This window comes from Gorilla gorilla, chromosome 4 (genome assembly GCF_029281585.2).
Source record: "Gorilla gorilla gorilla isolate KB3781 chromosome 4, NHGRI_mGorGor1-v2.1_pri, whole genome shotgun sequence".
Taxonomy (NCBI): domain Eukaryota; kingdom Metazoa; phylum Chordata; class Mammalia; order Primates; family Hominidae; genus Gorilla; species Gorilla gorilla.
The window spans coordinates 82916729-82937180 of NC_073228.2; the positions used below are offsets into that span (position 1 = coordinate 82916729).

At 53.7% G+C, this 20452-nt stretch overlaps 1 protein-coding gene and 1 long non-coding RNA gene across 2 annotated transcripts; one reads left to right on the forward strand and one right to left on the reverse strand.

Moving 5' to 3' along the window:
- Nucleotides 1-331: 331 nt before the first annotated feature.
- DRG2 (developmentally regulated GTP binding protein 2) lies at nucleotides 332-20450 on the forward strand. The gene is made up of 13 exons (XM_004042163.5): nucleotides 332-597; nucleotides 6309-6469; nucleotides 10761-10850; nucleotides 11508-11568; nucleotides 12124-12214; nucleotides 12852-12924; nucleotides 13058-13148; nucleotides 13983-14080; nucleotides 14411-14487; nucleotides 16286-16374; nucleotides 17110-17168; nucleotides 18919-18972; nucleotides 19635-20450. Exons 1-13 carry the CDS (start codon nucleotides 534-536, stop codon nucleotides 19719-19721), a joined length of 1095 nt encoding a protein of 364 aa, XP_004042211.1. The 5' UTR covers nucleotides 332-533; the 3' UTR covers nucleotides 19722-20450.
- LOC109027019 (uncharacterized) lies at nucleotides 17055-19042 on the reverse strand. The gene is made up of 4 exons (XR_002006129.3): nucleotides 18889-19042; nucleotides 18097-18260; nucleotides 17760-17843; nucleotides 17055-17183 (listed from the first exon to the last, which is right to left on the reverse strand). It is a non-coding gene; the product is annotated as an uncharacterized lncRNA (long non-coding RNA).
- Nucleotides 20451-20452: the final 2 nt, after the last annotated feature.

The following is a 20452-nucleotide window of genomic DNA, read 5'->3' on the forward strand; positions in this document are numbered from 1 at the left end:
CGGCCAAAACATTGAGGGTTTTTTTGGCGATTTTTTTTTAAGCTCATCAGCTATCGTTAGTGTTGGTGTATTTTACGTGTGGCCCAAGACAATTCTTCCAATGTGGCCCAGAGAAGCCAAAAGATTGGACACCTCCATTTACAGTATAAAATGAAAGCCACTAGGCTTTCGGCTCAGCCCCTTTTCCTTACACTGCCAGTCAGCTGCGCTCAGGGACCCGCAGTTCAGAGTTCAACACGGGCAGATTCCCTCTCTTCCTTGCTTGCTCCTGCCAGCAGCAGCCGTGGGCCAGTACAGCATGGCCCGGCCCCGCCCCCGCTCTTTCCAGAGGTCCGCAGCCTGGCGGGCCCAGCGGGCGGAACCGGTAGTGTCTGGCACTTGGCTCGCCCGGACTCTGAATCCCGGAGCACCAGGTGCCCACGAGAACGCTGTTCTCTTTGGCTTCCGGGCGCACGCTACTCTGTCGCCGCCGTCAGACCGGAATTCTCGGTGCCGCCACAACCGCTGTCTGTGCGCCCACCTCTGCTGCCGCCATGGGGATCTTAGAGAAGATCTCGGAGATCGAGAAGGAGATCGCTCGGACGCAGAAGAACAAGGGTGAGGGCCGGCCGGGCGGGGCCTTCCTTTCTGCCTGCCTCAGTTTTCCTGTCTGTAAAATGGGGGAACAACTCCAGCAGTAATGCTGGGGCAAGATCCGAGGCCGCGGAGAAGTTGCCAGACAAGTGCCGAGGCCGCCCTGCGCGCCCAAGGCAGGGCCAGGCGGGAGCGGGTCTCACGCCCAGGTCTGACTGCAAACGTACCCCAAGAGATCTGATCAGTCCCAGACCGTGTGCCCGAGTAGAGTAATCCCAGCTCACAGAGCAAGCATCTGACCCAGAGAGAGGCGGAGCTGGGGTTCAAACCTCAGTCTCCTGATGGCTGGGCCTGGGGCCTGGGTCTACTCTGTTGTTTTGGGAAGTGCAAGAGGAGACCTCTCAGGAACAGCCTCACCCAGCAGCTGAGAGCCCATTGGAGCAAGGGAATCAGGACTCTGGAGTCTGGAAGGCCTGGGTTTGAGCCCCAGGTCCACCACGTACCTTCTGTAAAACATTGGAAAGTCACTTCACTTCTTGGAGTCTCAGTGTCCTCATCTGTAAATGGAGTAATACTCCCCTGCTCCATCTTAGTACACAGCTGAGTTAAATTAGATGGCCTTTACAAAGCACTGGGCACATGGTGAGCACTCAGTATTTAAAGTAAACACCCCAACATAGATAATACATAATGAAGCCTCAAATCTGGACTTTATAATGTAAGGGCTGGAGGAGCTCACAGAAGAGAGGTGAGGAGAGAACGATGACACCAGGACGAAGTGGGACTTGAGCTGGTTGTTGGAAGGGTATCCCAGGTGGGGGCCACTGCTGAGACAAAGACATGAGAGTGAGCATGGTATGTTCATGGGACAGTGAGAACAATCTAGATCAGAAGGGGGTTATGGAAGAGTAATGGGAGATGCAATTGGCCAGGCTAGTGGCTAGCCATTCAGGCTTGTGGGAGCAGGAAGCAAGCAACACTAGATAGCTGGTCCCAGTGTCTGCCCTCCCTTGGTTCCATTTAGGTTTGAAGGCCAAGGAGTTGAGGGCCCTCTATGACTCATTCCTTCTGTAAATCTTTTTTGTTTGTTTGAGACAGTCTTGTTCTGTCACCCAGGCTAGAGTGCAGTGGTGCCATCTGGGCTCACCACAACCTCTGCCTCCCAGGTTCAAGCGATTCTCCTGCCTCAGCCTCCAAATAGCTGGGATTATAGGCACGTGCCACCACACCCGGCTAATTTTTGTATTTTTTTAGTAGAGAGGGGGTTTTGCCATGTCGTCCAGGCTGGTCTCGAACTCCTGACCTCAGGTGATCCACCCGCCTCGGCCTCCCAAAGTGCTGGGATTACAGGCATGAGCCACCATGCCTGGCCGATCTTTCCTGAGCCTTTACTATGTGCTAGGCACTGTGGTTAAAGCAGTGAACACAGCAGGCATATCCCAGCCCTTGGATCTGATCTTCTAGTTGACAGTCTGAAAACTAGAAATCAAATAAATAAGATAATGTCAGCCAGCAATATGTGCTATGAAGACAAACCAGGGTGATACAGCAGAATATTGGGGGTGGGGAGGGACTGGGGATTGGGTCTGATTAGGTGGAGTGATAGAGAAGACCACCATGAGGATGGGGCATTTGAACTAAGACCTGATTGCAAACATCTGGGGGAAGAGTGTTCCTGGCAGAAAGAGCAGCTAGTGCAAAGGCCCTGAGGCAGGAACAAACTTGGCTGTTTACAGGTCAACAAGACTGGGGCTGGGGTGCAGTGATGGGACAGGAGGGGGTTGATCATGCAGAGCCATAGGTCATGGGAAAGACTCTGGGTTGTGTTCTAAGGCAGTGGGAGCTGGTGCAGGGTGTTAAGCAGGGGAGGGGCTATTCTGACTTCTGTCTTGAAAGTTCCCTCTGGCTGCTGTAATATTCCATATTACCCATAAGACCCAAGGAAAGTCACAGGGAGGCTAGAGATGCTGCCACTTTGGCAGTGGTAGACAAAGGAGATATAAAGGTGATTAAGACCTAGTCCCTCCCTTCAGAGATGCTCAGAATTTTAGGAGCTGGGATGACAGGAAGGGCCATGTGTACCTGACTGACACTGAATCCTTTTTTTTTTTTTTTTTTTTTTTTTTGAGACAGCCTTGCTCTGTTGCCCAGGCTGGAGTGCTGGAGTGCAGTGGTGTGATCATAGCTCACTGTAACTTCAAAACTCCTGCATTTGAGCAATCCTTCCACTTCCACCTCTTGAGTAGCTGGGACTACAGGTGTGCACCACCACACCGGGCTAATTTTTATATATATATATATATATATATATATATATATATATAAAATTTTCTTTTTTTTTTTTGAGATGGAGTTTCACTCTTGTTGCCCAGGCTGGAGTGCAATGGCGCAATCTCGGCTCACCGCAACCTCCGCCTCCCAGGTTCAAGGGATTCTCCTGCCTCAGTCTCCCAGGTGTGTGCCACAACACCCAGCTAATTTTGTGTCTTTAGTAGAGACAAGGTTTCTCCATGTTGGTCAGGCTGGTTTCGGACTCCGGACCTCAGTTGATCCGCCCACCTCGGCTTCCCAAAGTGCTGGGATTACAGGTGTGAGCCACCCCACTCGGCCAATTTTTATGTTTTTTGTAGAGGCACGGTCTCACTATGTTGCCCAGGGTAGTCTTGAACTCCCAGCCTCAAGCAGTCCTCCCTTCTCAGCTTCCCCAAAGTGCTGGGATTACAGGTGTGAGCCACCCCACCTGGCCAATTTTTATGTTTTTTGTAGAGGCACGGTCTCACTATGTTGCCCAGGGTAGCCTTGAACTCCCAGCCTCAAGCAGTCCTCCCTTCTCAGCTTCCCCAAAGTGTTGGGATTACAGGCGTGAGCCACCATGCCCAGCTGCAGAACCCATTCTTGACCATTTCTTACTGCTATCAATTCACTGATTCACTTGGTAAAATATTTCCTGTGTGCCTGGGCCCTGTGCTGGAGGCTGGGGATCCAGTCCCATTTCCTGACCTATCGGAGTCAGGGAAGTAAAGAAATAAGATCGTTTTCAGAGTCGAGAAGACAGTAAACCTGCTCATGAGGCAGGAAGCAGTCTGGGGAAGGGCGGAATTTACTGTAGATTATAGCCAACTTTTATTGGGTGCTTACTGTATGCTAAGCGATGTTCTTAGTGCTTTCTGTAAGACTTCTCCATTATTCCACCATCAAAAATCTGCTGAAGTATGGTCAGGCACAGTGGCTCACGCCTGTAATCCCAGCACTTTGGGAGGCCGAGGTGGGTGGATCACTTGAGGTCAGGAGTTTGAGACCAACCTGGGCAACACGGTGAAACCCCGTCTCTACTAAAAATACAAAAATTAGCCAGGCATGGTGGCACCAGCCTGTAGTCCCAGCTACTCGGGAGGCGGAGGCAGGAGAATCTCTTGAACCCGGGAGGTGGAGGTTGTAGTGAGCCGAGATCGCACCACTGCACTCCAGCTGGGGTGACACCAGTGAGACTTTGTTGGTGGCTCACACCTGTAATTCCAGCATTTTGAGAGGCCAAGGCGGGCGGATCACCTGACGTCGAGAGTTCGAGACCAGACTGACCAACATGGAGAAACCCCATCTCCATTAAAAATACAAAAAATTAGCTGGGCATGGTGGCGTGTGCCTGTAATCCCAGCTACTTGGGAGGCTGAGGTAGGAGAATCTCTTGAACCCTGGTGGCAGAGGTTGCAATGAGCTGAGATCACACCACAGCGCTCCAGCCTGGGCGATACAGTGAGACTCCGTCTCAAAAAGAAAAAAAAAGAAATCTGCCTAAGAAGTTACTACTGTTAATAACCCTATTTGCAGATTAAGAAACTGATGCACAAGAAGACTAACTTTTCCAAAGTAAAATGGCCCCACTAATGGCAGGGTGGAGTTCTGACACAAGCTCTCACTGCCCTCTGAGACTGGGCAGGGGAGGCCTCTTTGAAGAAGTGACATTTGAGCTGCACCTCAAATGATGGGAAGGAGCCAGTTCCAGGAAGATCTCGTTGAAATGGAGAGAATCGCCAGTGTGAAGGTCCCAAGGAAGGAATGATGTCAGCATATTCTAGAAAAGGAAAAAAAGAAAGGCCAGGCCCAGTGGCTCAACCTGTAATCCCAGCACTTTGAGAGGCTGAGGCAGGAGGATTGCTTACAGCCAGGAGTTCAAGACCAGCCTGGGTAACATAGCAACATCTCATCTCTACAAAAACAATTTTTTAAATTAGGCAGTCCTGGTTGTACATGCCTGTAGTCCTAGTTATTCAGGAGGCTGAGGCAGGAGTTCAAGACTGTAGTGAGCTATAATCGTGCCACTGAACTCTAGTCTGAGTGACAGAATGAGACCCCCATCTCTTTAAAAAAAGAGAGAGGAGAAAGCCACTGTGTCTGGAATGTAGCAGAGTGTGTTGAAGTAGCCAGGAGCCAGGTCACATAGCGTCCTGGTTCTCAGTCTCAACGACGGCCTCCTTTTAGAGCAAAGAGTTTGTAACACCATTTACAGTCCTGAAATGAAATTCCCCATCAGTAATATAACTTGAATTTGAAAAAAACCAATGTAATACCCTAATAGTAATATAAAGGAGAAGAAGAAAAAGGAAAGTAATTTATAATGAAAATGGTATTTATTTAAATACATAAATGCTGGAGTGCTGCCAGGATCTAACGAAGTTACCCTGAAGCAGTAGAATGCTCATGCCTCTAGGTAGAATCACTGGGGATGTGACAGCCACGATGCAGGTGTGTTGTGTTGGCCACTGAGTTACGCCCCAAGAGGGGCTGCCATGGCAGCGTGGGATCCCAGAATGGTGAGCAGCTCTAGGTAAAGTTTCAGACAAAGCATGACATAGTCTTCCCTTCATATACATAATAGTTGCATTCCTGGGAATTTCAGTGTATATTAACACTGTACAAAATGTCCTGTGTTTATATGTAAACAGAGCTAGGTTCTAGGCCTGGCGATCCTAACCCAGGTTTTCCCTCTGTGGATGCCTTTGGGATGTGACAAGTCATGGACTTGGGATAATTCTCCTCAGCTACATAGGACTGACTCACCTAATAGGGCAGCTGGTTTCCCTGCCCCCTGCCCAATAGATGCCAATGCGTACTTCACCATCAAAGTGAACAGAAAACATCTCCCAGAATTTCCAGAATGCCCCCCAGGAAGCGGTGCCCCCTCTGTTGAGAACCATTGGTGAGAACCATTTGGTGAGGTCTCAACAAAGAGGCGGGATTTTTTTTTTTTTTTTTGAGATGGAGTTTCACTGTTGTTGCCCAGGCTGGAGTGCAATGACGTGATCTCGGCTCACCACAGCCTCTGCCTCCTGGGTTCAAGTGATTCTTCTGCCTCAGCCTCCCAAATAGTTGGGATTACAGGCATGAACCACCATGCCCAGCTAATTTTGTATTTTTAGTAGAGACAGGGTTTCTCCATGTTGGTCAGGCTGGTCTCAAACTCCCGACCTCAGGTGATCCACCCGCCTCGGCCTCCCAAAGTGCTGGGATTACAGGCGTCAGCCACTGCGCCCGGTCTTAAGAGACTGGATTTTTATCTTAAATGAAGTGAGAAGCCAAGGGGGCCTTTTAAGCAGAGAGGTGTTTTTTTTTTTTTCTCCTGATCTCCTTGACAGCAGTTGCTTCCCAGCCAGCACTTGGCGACATGTGGGCCCTGCCTGACCCCTGGGCTTGGACACCCTGGCCACTCATCTTCTGTCTTGCTTTCCATCCTTTAGCCACTGAGTATCATCTGGGCCTGCTGAAAGCTAAGCTCGCCAAGTATCGGGCCCAGCTCCTGGAACCGTCCAAATCAGCCTCGTCCAAAGGAGAGGGCTTTGATGTCATGAAGTCGGGTGATGCCCGTGTGGCGCTGATTGGATTTCCCTCTGTGGGTAAGGTCAGTGATGGTCAGTGTGGGCCTCGGGGAGGAAAGCAAGAAGTCATCTTTCAAACAGGTGACCATCCAGGCTCCCCTCGCTGCCTTTCTGCTTAGCTCCAGGGACACAGAAGACCTGGCCTCCCCCAGGGTCAGATCCCAGCCCTTTATCATCCTAACATGGAGGACGCTCTTTCCTCTTGCCAGCAGATGGAGCCCTACTTGGTCTTCCGACTCAGTCATCACGCACGAATACTTCTCGAGTGTGTATCTCGAGCGGTGTCATGTGCTGGTCACTGTGCCAGGGACTAGAGACATAGCATGAATGAGACAGAGCTCTGTCCCTGCCCACATAGATCTCCCATTCTTGAAGAGAAAGGACAGTAAATAAGTAATAAGGTACATCCAGTGGTGAGGAGTTGGGGCTGGTGAGTGACAGGGCGAAGGTCTGCTAGTTACGACAGGTCCCGGCAGGTTTCTCTGGTGAGTGAGTATTTGGGCAGGGGCCTGAAGGAAGTGAGGGGAGCTTGCAGAGTCCTGGGTGAGAACCTTCCAGACAGAGGGAACAGTGAGCACAGGCCCTTAGGCAGGTGCTCGCTTGGCGTGTCCAGGGAGGCCCAGGTGGCTCTCTGAGGAGCACAAGGAGGGCAGAAGACGGAGAGGATAGCGGCATATGGGCGGCTGAAAGGACCCTGGCTTGGATTGAAGAATGAAAGTGCAGAGTTTTTAGAAGGTTTCTTCAGCCGGGCGCGGTGGCTCACGCCTGTAAACCCAGCACTTTGGGAGGCCAAGGTGGGTGGATCACCTGAGGTTGGGAGTTCAAGACCAGCCTGACCAACATGGAGAAACCCAGTCTCTACTAAAAATACAAAATTAGCCAGGCGTGGTGGCGCATGCCTGTAATCTCAGTTACTTGGGAGGCTGAGGCAGGAGAATTGCTTGAACCTGGGAAGCAGAGGTTGCGGTGAGCCGAGATTGCACCATTGCACTCTAGCCTGGGCAACGAGAGCAAAACTCCATCTCAAAAAAAAAAAAAAAAAAAAAGAAGGTTTCCTCTGGAAGTTGCTCTGTTTACCGTATAATCTATATTGGTTTACTTTTTTTTTTGAGATGGAGTCTTGCTCGGCTCACTGCAACCTCTGTCTCCTGGGTTCAAGCAGTTATCAATCAGCCTCCTGAGTAGCTGGGATTGCAGGCATCCGCCACCACCCCTGGCTAATTTTTGCATTTTTAGTAGAGGTGGGGTTTCACCACGTTCGCCAGGCTGGTCTCGAACTTCTGACCTCAGGTGATCTGCCCACCTCGGCCTCCCAAAGTGCTGGGATTACAGGTATGAGCCACCGTTCCCGGCGTGATTTACTTTTATGTGAGGAATAAAATAAACATCATTGCAGGGTTTTGAGCAGAAAAGAGATGTCTGATCGGCTCTTTTTTTTTTTTTTTTTTTTGGAGGTATAGTTTCACTCTTGTTGCCCAAGCTGGAGTACAATGGCACGATCTCAGCTCACTACAACCTCTGCCTCCCAGGTTCAAGCAATTCTCCTGCCTCAGTCTCCCAAGTAGCTGGGATTACAGGCATGCGCCACCCCGCCCGGCTAATTTTTTGTATCCTTTTTTAGTAGAGACAGGGTTTCACCATGTTGGCAAGGCTGGTTTTGAACTCCTGACCTCAGGTGATCCACCCCACCTTGGCCTCCCAAAGTGCTGGGATTACAGGCGTGAGCCACCGCGCCTGGCCTAAAGTAAACTTTTTATTTTAGAATAGTCTTAGATTTACAGAAAAATTGCAAAGGTAATACAGAGTTCCCATATACCCCACACCCATTTTCCCTGGCAGTTAACATTTTACACCAATGAATATTGATCTGTTCTTGCCTCAAGTCTGGCTTTATGCAGATTTCCTTAGCTCCTCCCCACTGTCCTTTTTCTGTCCTGAGATCCCACATCACAGTTCAGTTGTTATGTCTCCTTAGGCTCTTCTAGACAGTTGCTTAGACTTGCCTTGATTTGATAACCTTGACGGTTTTAAGGAGTACCATTCCCATATTTTGTAGAAAGTCCTTCAGTTGGGGTGTGTCCAATGTTTTTCTCGTGGTTAATCTGGGGTTATAGTTAGCAAGGAAGGCCACAGAGGTAAAGTGCCGTTTTTATCACATCGCATGAAGGCCACATACTGTCAACACGACTTACCCCTGCTGATGTTGATCTTGACCACCTGGCTGAGGTGTGTCGGGTTTCTCCACCATGGAGACGCTCTCTTCTCCCCTTGCCATGCTGCTTTGGGGAGGGAGGTGACTGTGTACAGTCCAATTCCATCGCCTCCTTGAGGGGAGCATCTACAGAAACTGTTTGGAATTCTTCTGCATGGGAGATTTGTCTCTCTTCTCCCATTCATTCGTTTTATTCAATCATTTATTGATATCCGTATGGATTCGTGGGGGGTTATTTTGTGCTTTGGGGTCTAAACCCATACCATGTTCTTTTGCTGCTCAAATCGTTTTAGCTTTGGAGCTATTTTAGTTGGCTTCTTTGATGTACTTCCGCCATTGTGTTTTTCCAGCACTTCCTCACTTTCTGACACTGCAAGATGCCTCAGGCTCATTTTGTATATTCCCTGCCCTGGCCTAGAATCTGCCATTTCTCTAAGGAGCCCTGGTTCCTTTGATTGGAAAATAGCATTAGAAACTACCATCTGGGCGCTGACTTACTTTTTTACAGAATCACTCTGGCTGTTGTGTAGATAGCAGGTTATAGCAGGGCGAAGTGAAGTGGGACAGTGGAGAGGCTGCTAGAATATAGGCCAAGTGAGCAACAACCAAAGCTCTGGACAGGTGCTGGGGAGCAGCTTCTAACTCAGTTCAGCTGAACAATTTGAGCCCACACCCAGTTTCCATTGCTCTGGGCCAGGCATAGGGGATGGTGGTTAACAGCTACCTTTTCTTGAGTGCTTGCTGCAGGCTGGGCAGTGTTTAGTTTTATTTGTTGTACTGTCTGCCTATATGATTGGTATATGTATCAGAGAGAGAGAGATTGATAGAGAAGCTGCTCTAGTTACCAAGAGCCGTGACCGTTGAAGTCTGGGCCCATGGCAGATCCCACCTGCCTTATTGGGAGTATAGGCTCTCCCACCGTGGGAGGGCCCAGGTCTTACAGGGGTCAGACAGAATCAGGGAGTGGCCCCGAGGTTGGTTCCTGGCTGTCTCAACAGCCATTGCTCTCGGGGCCACCGTATCTATCCCTATACCTGTCCACTCCACCAGGTTTTTCTCATTTCTTGAGTTTCCAGGAGATCCCCAAGGCTGAGGGTTTCTGGATTTGGGAACTTGATGTATTTCCATCACATGCCACATTCTGGACTTGAGAGGTCTAAGGGTGCCTTGGGGAGGGTGCCCCCAGTCTTCCTGCCAGTCAGCCAGGAGGCAGGGTCTGGATAGCTGGCCCTGCAACTCAGAGTCTCAGGCTTCTCGTTCCTGGGGCCCTGCTGATTAGGATGGGGCAGGAGGCATGGGGCTGGGTTTCTTCCCTCCCTGGGTCTGCCCACTGCTTGGCTGGCCTTCTCAGCCACAGCATCTATCACTGAGATGTTACAGTGTTTGGAGTGAGGCACATCCCGGGCCTTATCTTTTTAATCCCTGTGCAGTCCTGTGAGGCAGGGACTGGGTTCATGCCCATTCTACATGTAAAGACCCTGAACTGAGAGTATGGAGTTTCCTGCCCAATCCCAGGACACCCCGGCAGAGGCAGGATTCAAAGCCAGGTTTCTCCAACTCCCAGCCACACTGAACGGTGGTCTGAGTGGTCACATCCACATCTTCCCAGTTCCCCACTCCCTCCCTGCAACACCTCTCCTGTCAGCTGTCTCTGCCTCAGCCCAGGAGGTTGACATCTCCTTGCACACCTCCTCACACCCTCCCTGGGTGCACAGCATGTCTGGGTACTGGTTCCACGAGTGCCGTGGGACTGCCACCTGCTTAAAGTTCTCTGGGGCCAAGAGGGCCTGGAGGATTGTGTGGGGTTAGAAGAGGCTCCTGATGTATATGGGGAACCCCATCAGAATCCAGATCCCTGCCTCTACCTGAGACTGTCCTGAGGCCTCCAAGGAACAGATGGGCCTCTGGTGTCTGACCCATCCAGGACAGGGCCAGAGGTGAGCCCTCTGGCTGGGAGGTCTCTTCACAGTCACCTAGGTCACCAAGCCGAGGGTGAGAGGGTCTCCTCCTGCTGCCTGCACCTACAGGCCCCCAGCCCCTGGGGCCTCTCCCAGAAGGCCAGGGACAAGGCTCCTCAGTGCAATGATCTCCTTTTCTCCTAGTCCACATTCTTGAGTCTGATGACCTCCACGGCCAGCGAGGCAGCGTCCTATGAGTTCACCACTCTGACGTGTATTCCTGGGGTCATTGAAGTAAGTGGGTGTGCTGGGCCCGGAAGGAGAAGGGGCGCATGCTTGTGTTTGGACTTGTGCCTGTGCCCACCCTGTGTGTGAGTCTGGGTGGATGTCCCCATGTCAGGACAGGCTCTGGACTGAGCTGCTTTGCCCTCCAGCACTGACACTTCTGGGGATCCTAGCTGCTGGACCCCAGAGATGCCTGGTGGGGCCTGGAACTAGGAGGTCAGGCCAGCATGTGGCTACTTTGCCTGGCGCCCCCTGTGCTCTCCTCCCCAACACCACCACAGCTCTGGTCACTAATTGCTGCTTGGCTGGATCCTTCTGCCTCCCCATGAAGCTTCACTGCCTTGGGCTGTGTTTGCTTTGGGCAGCTGAGTGGTATGGCCTTAAGTTCCCATGGTGAAACAATTTATTTGTAAAGTGCTGGTATCATCAGTGATGAGTGTTGTGGGATTGGAAGATCTTGAGCCCTCCCTAGGCAGCTACTCAGCTCATAGGCTGTGGTCTGCACTGGGCTGGGGTGGTGACAAGGCTCAGACTTGGCCACAGGTTGGCATCTGGGTTTCCCTCAGCCCCTGAGCCCTGGGGCCATTCCAGATGTCCCAGATCCAGACAGGACCTTTCCAGTGGAGGCCCAGCCTTGCCTTACCTTTCTTCTCTTCTGCATCCTAGTACAAAGGTGCCAATATCCAGCTCCTGGACCTTCCTGGAATCATTGAAGGCGCAGCCCAAGGTGGGAGGCAGGGCAGGTGTGTGGGAGGCAGACTGGAGCTCTGTTACTGATCATTGAAATTGGGTGTGGCTGTCATGGAGATCACTCTGGATCCCTGGTCCATTATCCCGCTTTCCAGAAAAGACAGGTTCCAGTTCAAATCCTTGGCACCAAACTAGCCTCGTGATCTTGGGCAAGTGATTGGGTATCTCTAAGCCAAGCCTCAGTTTCCTCAGCTGTAGAATGGGCATAATAATACATAATTTACAGCATAGTTTTGAGGATTAAGTGAGGAAATGGTCAGGAAGCATTTAGCTTGGGCCCTGCCACATGGTAGGAGTGGGCGTAGGATAGCCGTTATTATCCTGTTACTCCTTTTATGATGGTGGTGTCAGATTTTCTTCTGAAATAAGTCTCCGTCAGTAAAACATGTGGATTAAAGAAAAATGCCAAGCTTGTGCTAGTATGTGGCAGAGGCTGTTGTGGGTCTGTAAAGGACATGAGTCCAGGGTGCCGTGGGCTGGGTACCAGTCACGTGGGTCCACATATGTAACTGCATTCCTCACACCCATCCAGGAAAAGGCCGTGGCCGGCAGGTGATCGCTGTGGCGCGCACGGCTGACGTCGTCATCATGATGCTGGATGCCACCAAGGGAGAGGTGCAGAGGTCCGCGGGGTGGGGCATGGAGCAGGCTCACATGTCTGGGGAGGGCCGATGTGTCCCTGAGCTCGTACTGGGCGGCCTGTGGGTGTTTGGCTCTCTCACACGTGAGAGTAGTGGTAGGACTTGTCACAGACAACCCAACACCACCCAGCCTATGGCGTCTTCTCCTCAAGGCTTGTGTCCAGCCAGCACAGAGGTATCTTGGGACTGGGGGCCAAGGGGCTTGGCCTGGCCCTGCTTCCTGTTCAGAGGCACAGGTGCCTCATCACTGCCCAGAACCTGCCAGGAGCCCAGCCCCAGGCACAGAAGCATTGTTCATCCACATCCTGGCAGAGGGGTACACCAGGCCTGCCTCCTCGGGACCAGAAGGAGTACCCTCATGTGGTCACCTCGCGGGGGCTCCACCACTTGCCTGTGCATGCCGACCGTAAACCGGGCCAGTCCCCTCTGGGACTGTGGCAGAGTTTAGAAGCTCCCTGCAGCTCTAGGGCATTGGGAAGGAGTGTTCTCCGGGTTGCTGGGGAAGGGGGTGGAGGAGAGAGTCAGTCTCTGGGTGGGCAGTGACATCCTGCGTAACAGGGAAGCTGTGCATCTGGCTCTGTGGACAGCCTGTGAGGGGCTTAAGGGGTACTCTGCCTAGGTCTCTGCTGGAGAAGGAGCTGGAATCTGTGGGCATCCGCCTCAACAAACACAAGCCTAACATCTACTTCAAGGTGAGGCACCTCTCTGGCCTTCAGGCCAGGGGTGTGGCAGTTTTGAGACAGCATTGGCTGGCGGCTGAGGCTGTGGGACCATTGCTGTGACCCCTCGGTCAGCAGTTCTCCCCATCCCTTTCTCCTCTTTCAGCCCAAGAAAGGTGGTGGCATCTCCTTTAACTCGACAGTCACGCTGACCCAGTGTTCGGAAAAGCTGGTGCAGCTCATCCTGCACGAATACAGTATCCTTCCCTGAAAGACACGTGAGGGAGGGCAGCCACCACTGTCAGGGCAGCGTGGGGACTGACCAAGACAGGAGGCCTCGTGGAGCAGGGTGGTAGCAGGTCACCCCCACTGCCCCTGCTGTCCATTCAGGCAGCCTCTGGGCAAGCTCCAGACTGCCAGGTCTGCAGCCGTGCACTTGACAATGGCTTCCTGGCTCCTCACCAAGTACTGGGCACTGTGGTAGCCAGATGACATCCGGAAGAAAAAGATGTCATGGGAAACAGCCTCTGAGGACGGGGGGGTTCCTAGCCTGGAGAAGCCCCAGGGAGAGCTGGGGAATGGGTGGTGCCTCTAAAGCAGTGTCGGGGGCTGGTTGGGTTCTGGGGCCCTGGGGATAGGGCAGGGCCTCGGGCAGAGTTATGCCTGGCATATAGAGAACTCTTAGAGTCAGCTGTGAGCCCCTCGTTGCCAGAGGTGTGCAAGCAGAGGCAGGATGGCCCCCAGTGGAGTCCTGCATGGAAGAAGCTGGGTTCGACCAGCTTTCAGATGCTCCTGGTGCTAAAACCCAGGCTTCCCCTGAGGGGCTTTGGGGATTCTAGCAGGTACGTTTTTCTCCCTGCCCAGCTGTCAAGATTAAAACTCTGTGTTGATTGAAACTTTTATATATTATGATCCCTCTGGGGAAGAGAACAGAGGGCTTCCAAAGCATTACAATCTTGTAAAACCTCACAAGCAGATACCGCCATGGTCCCACGCAACCAGCAAATTTCCTGCTTGGCTTTTTGGGGCCCTCCACTGTTGGGGGACAGGGGCAGCTGGTGCACAGGTTGCCCTTAATCGGAGCCCCTCAGAGATCTTCAATGCAGAAGTGCTCTTCCGAGAAGACTGCTCCCCGGACGAGTTCATCGATGTGATCGTGGGCAACCGGGTGTACATGCCCTGCCTGTATGTAAGTGCAGGAGGGGAGCCCTAGCCTGGCCACTTGGCCTTTCCACCACATGCATTTCCTCAGCTCCCGGAACCTTGTGAGAGAAGCAGAAAGAGTCTGAGGCTCTCCCCTCCCCTCACCTCACCTCAGTGGCTGCTTGGATCTTGCAGACATAGAGAGCTTGAAACCAGGGTTCCAGCCCAGCCTTCCCAACCCTGAGGCAGCAAGGGGAGGGAGGGCGTAGACTCAGCTCTCCAAGGAAGGGCTGCAGCCGGCACAGGGCGATGGAGGGCCCTTTCCTGGATGCCTTGCTCCTGTCCTCAGCACTGGCCTCCACCTTCTCAATCTCAGGTTTATAACAAAATCGACCAGATCTCCATGGAAGAGGTGGACCGCCTGGCCCGAAAACCCAACAGTGTGGTCATCAGGTGAGGCCACTGGCATCCTGCCACTCTGCTGTCCTTGCTGTGGGTTCTGACCCCAGTCGTCAGGCCTCCCAGCCACTTTGGCTGTGGAGGAGGAAAAGCCAGCACAGCCTCCAGCAGCACACAGCCCTCACGGAGCCCAGGACTTCCTGCCCAGGGCAGAGCACTTTGTCCATGAGGCCAAGGAGACACTGCAGGAGGGTCCCCTTCATAGCTGCTGGAGGCATTGGCCCATTCCAGTTCTGAATTGCCGTGGGCAGGGTGGGTGATGTCTTGTGAGCTCTGGTTAAGAAAACAGAAGGATTTCATCAACCAAGGTTGAATGGCTAAGAGGCTTCTTAACTTAGGCCAGGCGTGGTGGCTCATGCCTGTAATCCCAGCACTTTGTGGGGCTGTGGCGGGTGGATCACGAGGTCAGGAGGTCGAGACTATCCTGGCCAACATGGTGAAACCCTGTCTCTACTAATAATACAAAAATTAGCTGGGCGTGGTGGCGTGTGCCTGTAATCCCAGCTACTCAGGAGACTGAGGCAGGAGGATCACTTGAACCCAGGAGGTGGAGGTTGCAGTGAGCCGAGATCATGCCACTGCACTCCAGCCTGGGTGACAGAGCAAGACTCCATCTCAAAACAAAAAAAGAGGCTTCTTAACTTAGTAGTGAACCAAGGTGCCCCCAAGAAGCCCTGGGTGTGAGCCTACCTCTCCTGGTGCTCTGGAAGGTGTGGCTTCTGTCTGATCACAGCTCAAAGGGAAAAAGGGAACTAATGTTCTCAGGCCCTGGCCACTCACTTCCTGCACTCCTTTGCAGGGTGGGTCCCTGGGGTACCGCCTGCACTCTGGCTGTTTGTTCACTTGCCACCACAGCCTGGCAGGCTCCTCTTTGGGGCAGACTGATTCAGGTGCTCCACTTTGCTGGTTTCCTGACTTGAGGCGGGCACTCCACAGCTTCACAGTGAAGCTTGGCCAACAGTACTGAGAGCTCAGGGACCAAGAGGCTGGACAGCGCAAATGATGGATGAGGGTCCCGGCCTGAGCACAAGGACCATTTTGTGGTGGTTGTAGCCACCACAAAGAGCAGTGTCGGTTCTACAGCACAGCCTCAGGTCCTCCCCTCCTGCTGTGTCCCAGGCCTTTTGAGGGGCTGCCATCCTCAGGGCGTGAGAGCTTCTACACCTTTACCTGCTTGTGCTCAGAATAGCTCTACAGAGGTCAGGACACAGCTCGGGGTCACGGCGCAAACCTTCAAGCCATGGTCCACCCAGTATTTGGAGCAAGGCACATCCCAGGCCTTATCTTTTTAATCCCTCTGCAGTCCTGCGAGGTAGGGGCTGGGTTCATGCCTGTTCTACATGTAAAGGCTCTGGTGTCTCCAGAGCCTTGGTTCTCCCCTCTTCTTGCTGAAATCCCTGCTGGACTTCCTGGCAGTCCCTTGCTCCTCTCAAGAAGGAGTGAACTCTGGGTGTCAGGGTTCCTAGCCTTTGCCCATGGTCCCGTCACAGCCCCCGGCCATCTCGCCATGGCAGCCCTTCACTAATCACACATGCTGCAACCCTCCACAGAGCACAGGCTTGCCAGCCCCTAGGAGAGATGCTGACCCTGGTTGAGTGTGACCATGATTGGTGCCCAGAGGCACTGGCAGCAGAAACATCAGGCTGCCATCATAGTAATGGGCTTGTTTCCCTGTGGGTACCAGCGGGCCGCCTGGCCAGTGGAGGTTATCCCCTCCAATAGTGAGAAGTGGAGACCCCAGCCTCTGAACTCACAGGGGCCCCTGCCTGACTGGCCGCCTCCCTCTTTGCAGCTGCGGCATGAAGCTGAACCTGGACTATCTGCTGGAGATGCTTTGGGAGTACTTGGCCCTGACCTGCATCTACACCAAGAAGAGAGGACGTGAGTTGCACTGCGCGTAGCTGAAAAACAGGCTGAGCTTCATCCCTAGAAGGCTGCCAGGCCGGTGTGTGGTGCCCAGAGACCCCAGCACCGGCTCTGGCCTGGCTTGTCTAGACACACCTCAGCTCTTTTCCCTTCTCAGCACTGGGCACTGCTGGTTTTGAGGGTACCCTGGTGGGGCAAGGCTACCTTGGGGTCCCCACTGGCTGTAGCAGTCAGTGCCCTCCTGACCTCCCCTCACAGTGACAGGCCCTACCGCAGGAGCATTAGGGACCTGAATCCACAGGAGCCATCCCTATGTCTAACTCCTGCCCATCCTCCTGGTGCGCACACACACATGCCCTGGGGTCCCAACAGCTGAATTCGGAGCAGTTTGCATCAACCCTGACTTTGGCAAGGAGCGAGCTACAGCTTCCCTCACTAGACTCCAGCATCCCTTTGCGCCCTGCCCGTTCAGTCCAGGTCCTGGTCTCTGTCGGTGCTGTCACAGCAGATGGGTGGCAGGCACTGTGAATCCTAGACTTTTGATTTATTTTGAGTCACTGTGTTAAGATCAAGGTCGTAGAAGATGGTACAGGGATCTATGTGGAGGGTGTGCTGGATGTCAGGGGGAGGTTAGGCCAAGGCAAGGAGACCGAAAGGGCCTCTGTGGCCAGCTCTTCCCTCGCGCAGAATCATGAGATGGCAGTGTGGGCCCTGATGTGTGGCTGACGTTCTCCCCATCCCGCCCTGCAGAGAGGCCAGACTTCACAGACGCCATCATTCTCCGGAAAGGGGCCTCAGTGGAGCACGTGGTGAGTTGACAAGACCTGCCATGACAAGGGGTGGGAGCTCTGCATGCCCTTTGGGGCTCTGTTCTGCCTGAGGTGCCCTGGGCTGGGGGTGGGCTCTGCTGGTCTCACTCTCAGATGTCAACGCAGGCTCTGGAGTTGGACAGCCTGGGGCTGCGTCTGCAGCACCCCTTCTTAGCCATGTGCCGAGGCTCCGACCTCTCCTGTGAGGGGGTGTGCTGCCTGCCCCCTGGATAGTCAGGAGGACACGTTGAATGAGGTCCAGTGTGTAGGGCACTCAGCATGCTGCCTGGCTCTGCAGAGATGCCAGTAACCCTGCTTCCATGCCATTCAGGCATCAGTCAAGGAGAGTAGGGAGTGGCACCAGCTTAACACAGAGGTCAGGACAGCGGCTTCAAGGAGGCAACCTGAGCCGGCTTATAGGACTAGTGGGTCTGGCAGTGAAGAGTTGGGGTGGGGAGCATCCCAGGTAGGGGAGCAGGCATGCACAGGCCCCAGGGGAGGTGGTCTGGGCTCAGGGAGCAAGAGGCTGCCTTTCCCTGTCCAGGATTCTGTCACCTGAACATGACCCTGCAGGCACAGATGGTGGCCAACCTTCGGGTCACATGGCCGTCCTCCTGGGCTGATGCTTTCCTGGTGTTGTTTTCCTCTAGCTCATTTCTTCTTGGGATCTGTATCCTGGAGGCAAGGGACGCTGTAGACCCAGCTGTCCCTGCAGCCCCTTAGGACAGTGGTGGTGGGGCCTGTAATCTGGTCTCATGCATTCATTCATTCCGCAAGCCCAGCCCCAGGTCTCTGAGTGCCACCCTAGAGGTGTTAAACAAAGGAGGCCAGGCAAAGTCCCATCTCCCTCAGGGCCTAGGCTTGAGATCACAGCAGGAGGAGCCAAGGAGACTCACGATTACCCTCCTGAATCCCTTCAGTCACTCACAAGTGGCAATGCTGGGCAAGCTGAGTAAAACAAAACCCCTCTGCAGACCAGAGTCAGCCACCTTCCCATCTGTGTCAAGGAAGTGTTCCTGCAGGCCTGGCGCCGGCCTCCGCCCCAGGGACGCTGGGCTGAGGCGTTGGGTCTCCCACCAGGGCCTGGAAGACCTGTGGGCATGTGGGAGGAGGAGTCACATTGCACAATTGCAGAGTCCCCTCCCCGCCGCCCTCCACTGTGCCACCATCAGCATGGCAACCAGAGGTCTACACTCTCAGGGCAATTGCTGGCTGCCTCCTCCAGGGTCTCCTTCCAGTTTTATGTGACATCTGGGACCCCTGGGATCTTCACCCCTACCAAGGAGCACTGAAGTTTATACACTGCCCTGGGAGGTGGGGGTGATGTGATGTGTGGGAAGCTTCAGGCCACAGGTGGGGCCAGGAGGAGTGAGAGATGGTGACCAAGCAGAGGGGACTCCAAGCTATCACCCTGTCCCATTCTGAAGGAGCATCTCTTCAGGCAAGGCAAGCAGAGGGCCACTAGCAGCCAGGCCCCTGACCTTCCCCTGGTGGCTTTGGGAACATTCCTAACTAGGCACCACAGCTGGCAGATCAGGAGTGGGAATGGCAGGGCCACCTGCAGCTGTGATTGGGTGGCTGTGTGCGAATTGAGCACGTCAGTCCTCCACACAAGGCCCAGACTGTGTGGGCACCTGCCGCAGGAACTCCTGCCTCTTGGCCTGTGTCTTGAGCTTTGGGTGTGCGGCCAAGCTTGGGATGGGGTTAGGTGAAGCCTCACCTCTCTACCTGACTCTCTCCTGTCCTCCAGTGCCACCGCATCCACCGGTCACTCGCCAGCCAGTTCAAGTACGCCCTGGTGTGGGTGAGTCTCTGGGTGGAAAGCAAGCAGGGGGGTAGACCCAGGACAGCCCCTGGGTTAGGCATGAAGCAAGGCATTCACACTCTCTGCGTGGTGTCCCTGTCCTTCCTGTGGGGATTGGCATGTCTGTGTGTCTGTCCTCCATAGAATGTACATGCCAACCCAGGGTAGACATGGGCCTTCCCCACCCTTTTTTTTTTCTGGTGTTTTTTTTTTTTTTTGAGACAGGGCTGGCTCTGTCTCCCACGCTGGAGTGCAGTGGCACGATCATGGCCCAGTGCAGCCTCGACATCTGTGCAAAAGCGATCCTCCCACCTCAGCATCACAAGTAGCTGGGACTACAGGCACACACCACCATGCTTGGCTAATTTTTCATGGAGACAAGGTTTTGCTATCTGGCCCAGGCTGTCTCGAACACCTGAGCTCAAGTGATCCTCCCACCTTGACCTCCAGAAGTGCTGGGATTACAGGCATTAACCACTGTGCCTGGCCCTCCCCCACCTTTGAGATCAGGGATGGTCAGACAACTGCGTACATCCTGCTGCCTGAGGCCCCCACCTTATGCCATGGCATTTACCCTTCAGGACACACACGCCCAGGGATATCTTCCTTGACCTTGGCCAGTCCAGGCTGAGGTGACCCCTCTGCCCCCATTCCTCACCCAGGGCACCAGCACCAAGTACAGTCCGCAGCGGGTGGGCCTGACCCACACCATGGAGCACGAGGACGTCATCCAGATCGTGAAGAAGTAACGGCGCCAGCCGGGCCTCCCGCCCACCTGCCTCGTCTCCCTGGGGAGGTGGTCCCACTGGGACACACAAACACCCAAACAGAAAAATACAAATACACGTACCCCAGGAAGGGGTCCCTCAAGTCTCTGCTATTTACAGAAGTTTCTTCAGTAGGCAGACGAAGAGTGTGTTGGGGCAGAGGGGCTCGTCTGGAGGCATTTCCCATAAGACTGAGCCCTCTCATGGGGGTTTTGAGTTTGTAGTGCTGAGCCTGCATCTGTGCCTCCCAGCCCCCTGCACTGAGGGAGCAAGTTGCCCACCTGCCCGCCAGCCAGGGCCTAAAGCAGATGGCATGCTCAGTGCCAGGCTGGTAGCTGGGCCTGTTTGGGTCCCTGGAGGCTGTGGCTGCTGTCATGGCACCTCACTCCCTCAGCTCCTGCCAGCTTCTCTGACACTTGGGTTGGGGGCCCTTCCAGGAGGAAACCCCCTTGGGTGCCCCACACAGGGCTCTCCATGATGGGAACCAGTGGTTAGTGGCTTCAAAGGCCCAGCTGACACCCTCCACAGCCTAAGGGGTGTCCTAAAGTGCCTCCCCCTGTATTCCCCCTCCCAGGGCAGCCCCTGCCCAGCACAAAACCCCAGGACCCTGGCTCTGCACGCCTGGGGCAGGGACTTTTGAGTTTAGGATCTGTATTTTCTAAGTCCCCAGTTCTCCTGGCTCTCCTTTCTGAAATAAAGGATTGAAAACGGTT